The sequence below is a fragment of the Myotis davidii genome, unplaced genomic scaffold, assembly GCF_000327345.1.
Source record: "Myotis davidii unplaced genomic scaffold, ASM32734v1 scaffold362, whole genome shotgun sequence".
Lineage (NCBI taxonomy): Eukaryota > Metazoa > Chordata > Mammalia > Chiroptera > Vespertilionidae > Myotis > Myotis davidii.
In genome coordinates, this window is record NW_006297152.1 from 2,847,216 (window position 1) to 2,850,058 (window position 2,843).

At 43.7% G+C, this 2,843-nt stretch overlaps 1 protein-coding gene across 1 annotated transcript in view; it reads right to left on the reverse strand.

The window, feature by feature from the left end:
* The window catches only part of LOC102761717 (hemicentin-1), a 127,711-nt gene that overhangs the window by 72,634 nt on the left and 52,234 nt on the right, over positions 1-2,843 (reverse strand). Inside the window, exons 6-7 of the mRNA XM_015569926.1 lie at positions 2,177-2,297; positions 982-1,245 (exon numbers count right to left, since the gene is read on the reverse strand). Coding sequence (XP_015425412.1) covers positions 982-1,245; positions 2,177-2,297 — 385 coding nt within the window. The remainder of the gene's footprint in view (positions 1-981; positions 1,246-2,176; positions 2,298-2,843) is intronic.

Below are 2,843 nucleotides of genomic sequence, written 5' to 3' on the forward strand. Positions count from 1 at the left end.
AACCTAGCGAGATAACATGGCTACAGAACCTGGCTGGAGAACCTGGAGAACCTGGCTGGAGAACCTAGCAAGGGAACATGGACACAGAACCTGGCTGGTGATCCAAGCCAGAACTTCTCTGGAGATCCAGACCAGAACTTGGCTGGAGATCCTGGCTAGGCTGCTGATCAAATGAACGCTGTCTCCGTGTTGTTCCTTCTTCGCCGACTCCGTCCACACCTTTGGGGACCCCTGGACCTGCTGGGGCTGGACCCCAGCACTCCTGCACACTCCCTACTGGGGATGTGCCCACAACCAAGGTCCATGCCCTTGACCAGAATCGAACCTGGGACCCTTGAATCCGCAGGCTGACGCTCTATCCACTGAGCCAAACTGGTTAGGGCATATGCCAGGCTTTGTAGAGAGAATAAGAGCACCAGAATTTCCCAGTTTGACTTCTTACATTGATTGACATGATCAAAATGTTCAGATCTATAATCAATGAGCCTTAACATGAAACTCTGATGTGCTATTTCATAGTTAAGAAAAGTTAAAGACTACATAACCTATGTGTCAATGCTCATCAAATCAGTAACCCAGTAACAATGTGAAGATATTATTTTTAACTTTATAGTCTACTAGAGGCCTGGTGCACGAATTTTTGCACAGTTGGGTTCCTGCCGCCCCGCCCCAATTGGGGCAGATCGGGCTGGGCCAGCAGGGGGGAGGGGCCGCAGGCAGTTGGCTGGCTGGCCCCACCCCCAATTGGGATGTGGGGGCTGATTGGGGGTTGAGCCAGCCAGGGGGAGGGGCCGTGGGCAGTTGGCCTGTGGGCCCTGCCCCCTGGTCAAACTCCCGGTTGAACTCCTGGTTGAGGGAAAATCTACATATTAGCCTTTTATTATATAGGATGATTCTTTACCTATAGGACTACATCACTTCCTCCCCCTCCCCCTTCCTTAAGCTATCAATACTCCAGTATTGAATGAAATGATGTCTCACCTGGGACGATACTAGAGAAGGAAACACTTGATACTCTCTGGAAGAGATAATCGTCCTTATCATAACCTGCTACTTTGAGGAAGAAAGCTTCACTTGGTGGCATAAAGTCAGAAATGTTCCAGATGCCATAAGGTTTCCGCTCTGGGTAATATTTCACAGGAATAGTCTTCAGAGAAGCGCCTGAGATACTGAGAAGTTCAAGACGATCTACTCTAGCTGGGACGGAAAGCCCGGAAGTGTTCAGAAGCACATAGGTAGGGATTCCTAGAAGAGAAAGACTTTGTTATTATTTACAAGTAATATTCAAATGAGGTGTGATACGAAGTAAGTGTTTGTATTTTAATAATAACAGATAATAAGTACCATAAGTATGAGTACTGCCGACTATCCTATAAAGTGTGGCCAAGTTGTAGAGTCTTTTCCACATTAAGGCAGTTTATTCATGGTCAGAGGTACTTAGGAAATCTCAAGTGATTATTCTGTAGTCTATTAACTATGTTTACATGTAGAAACATTATAATTGTGAATACTGTTATGTGATGTTTGATCACATATTTTTAAAGTTCACTATTTATATCCTTCCAATAAATGCAATAAAAATAAATGAAAACCAGAAAAAATTTTTAAAGAGTCACAGTAGTATTGAGTTTTTTTAATAGCTCTAAAACTCTAAATAATCATGCATAAATAAACTAAGATGAAGAACAAGCTTAAAAGTCAGCAATAATTTTACCTTTAAACATATAATGATATATAATATCTTAACTTTTTAGCCATATATACACACACAATTTACCTTTGCACCTTGACAACAAATCAATTTATAGATGTTAGTAAGAGGAAGACTCAACATCTAGGTCAGTAGTTTTCAAAGTTTAGTAAGTATAGCAATCAACTGGGATACTCCTGGAAGTACACATGCCTAGGCCCTGCCTCCTGAGGGTCTGACGCAGGAGATCTGGGGCAAGGCACAGGAATCTTCATTTTTGAGCATCTCTCTGAGAGATTTCAGTACCACTGGTCTTGGGACTACACGCTGGAAAACAGTGATTAGGCCAAGAGCGCAGTCATGTTTAAAGATGCTCTGTTTCCCAATTTTATTGACTAGTGAGAATCATAAAATCACAGACATTCTGAGAAACATTTTCACTTGGATCTCTATTATATCAGTTTAAAGCAATATGCACATACAAACCTTGCACTGGTCTGCTGACTGTTTTCTTGAAGTCCAGGGTGGGCTTTCGGGAAAAACCAGCTCGGAAATCAATAGTGCTGAGGCCGGTGATGCGCACAGAGTGCCGTCCGCTGCTGGAAGTCTGAAAATGTTCAAATGACAAACCCCATCAGCAGCCGATCCAGGGAGCCGGTCCCCCGGAACACCCGTATTAGAAACTGTAGGGAGCTGATTAAGGTCGATGTCCAATAGTTGAGGCTCTGAACTCAGTATTCTGAACTGAACTATGATTCTACAATGTAAATGCATGTTTTATGATCCATGTCCCAGGGGACTGCTCTGAAATACAATTCACTAATGCACTGCATGCCCAATGGTGAAAGATAGAGGGTTTTAGTCACTGGTGAGTGAGCCTTAAGTAAATCTGTAAAAGTTCTATGAAGACATGGATCGTAGTTTCTTTGACTGTATGAACCATGATAGAGGCTCAGCAAATACTGAGGAAATGAATTAATAACTAAATCTTCTGCCGAAACCGGTTTGGCTAAGTGGATAGAGCATCGGCCTGCGGACTGAGGGGTCCCGGGTTCGATTCCGGTCAAGGGCATGTACCTGGGTTGTGCGCACATCCCCAGTGGGAGATGTGCAGGAGGCAGCTGATCGATGTTTCTCTCTCATTGATGTTTCT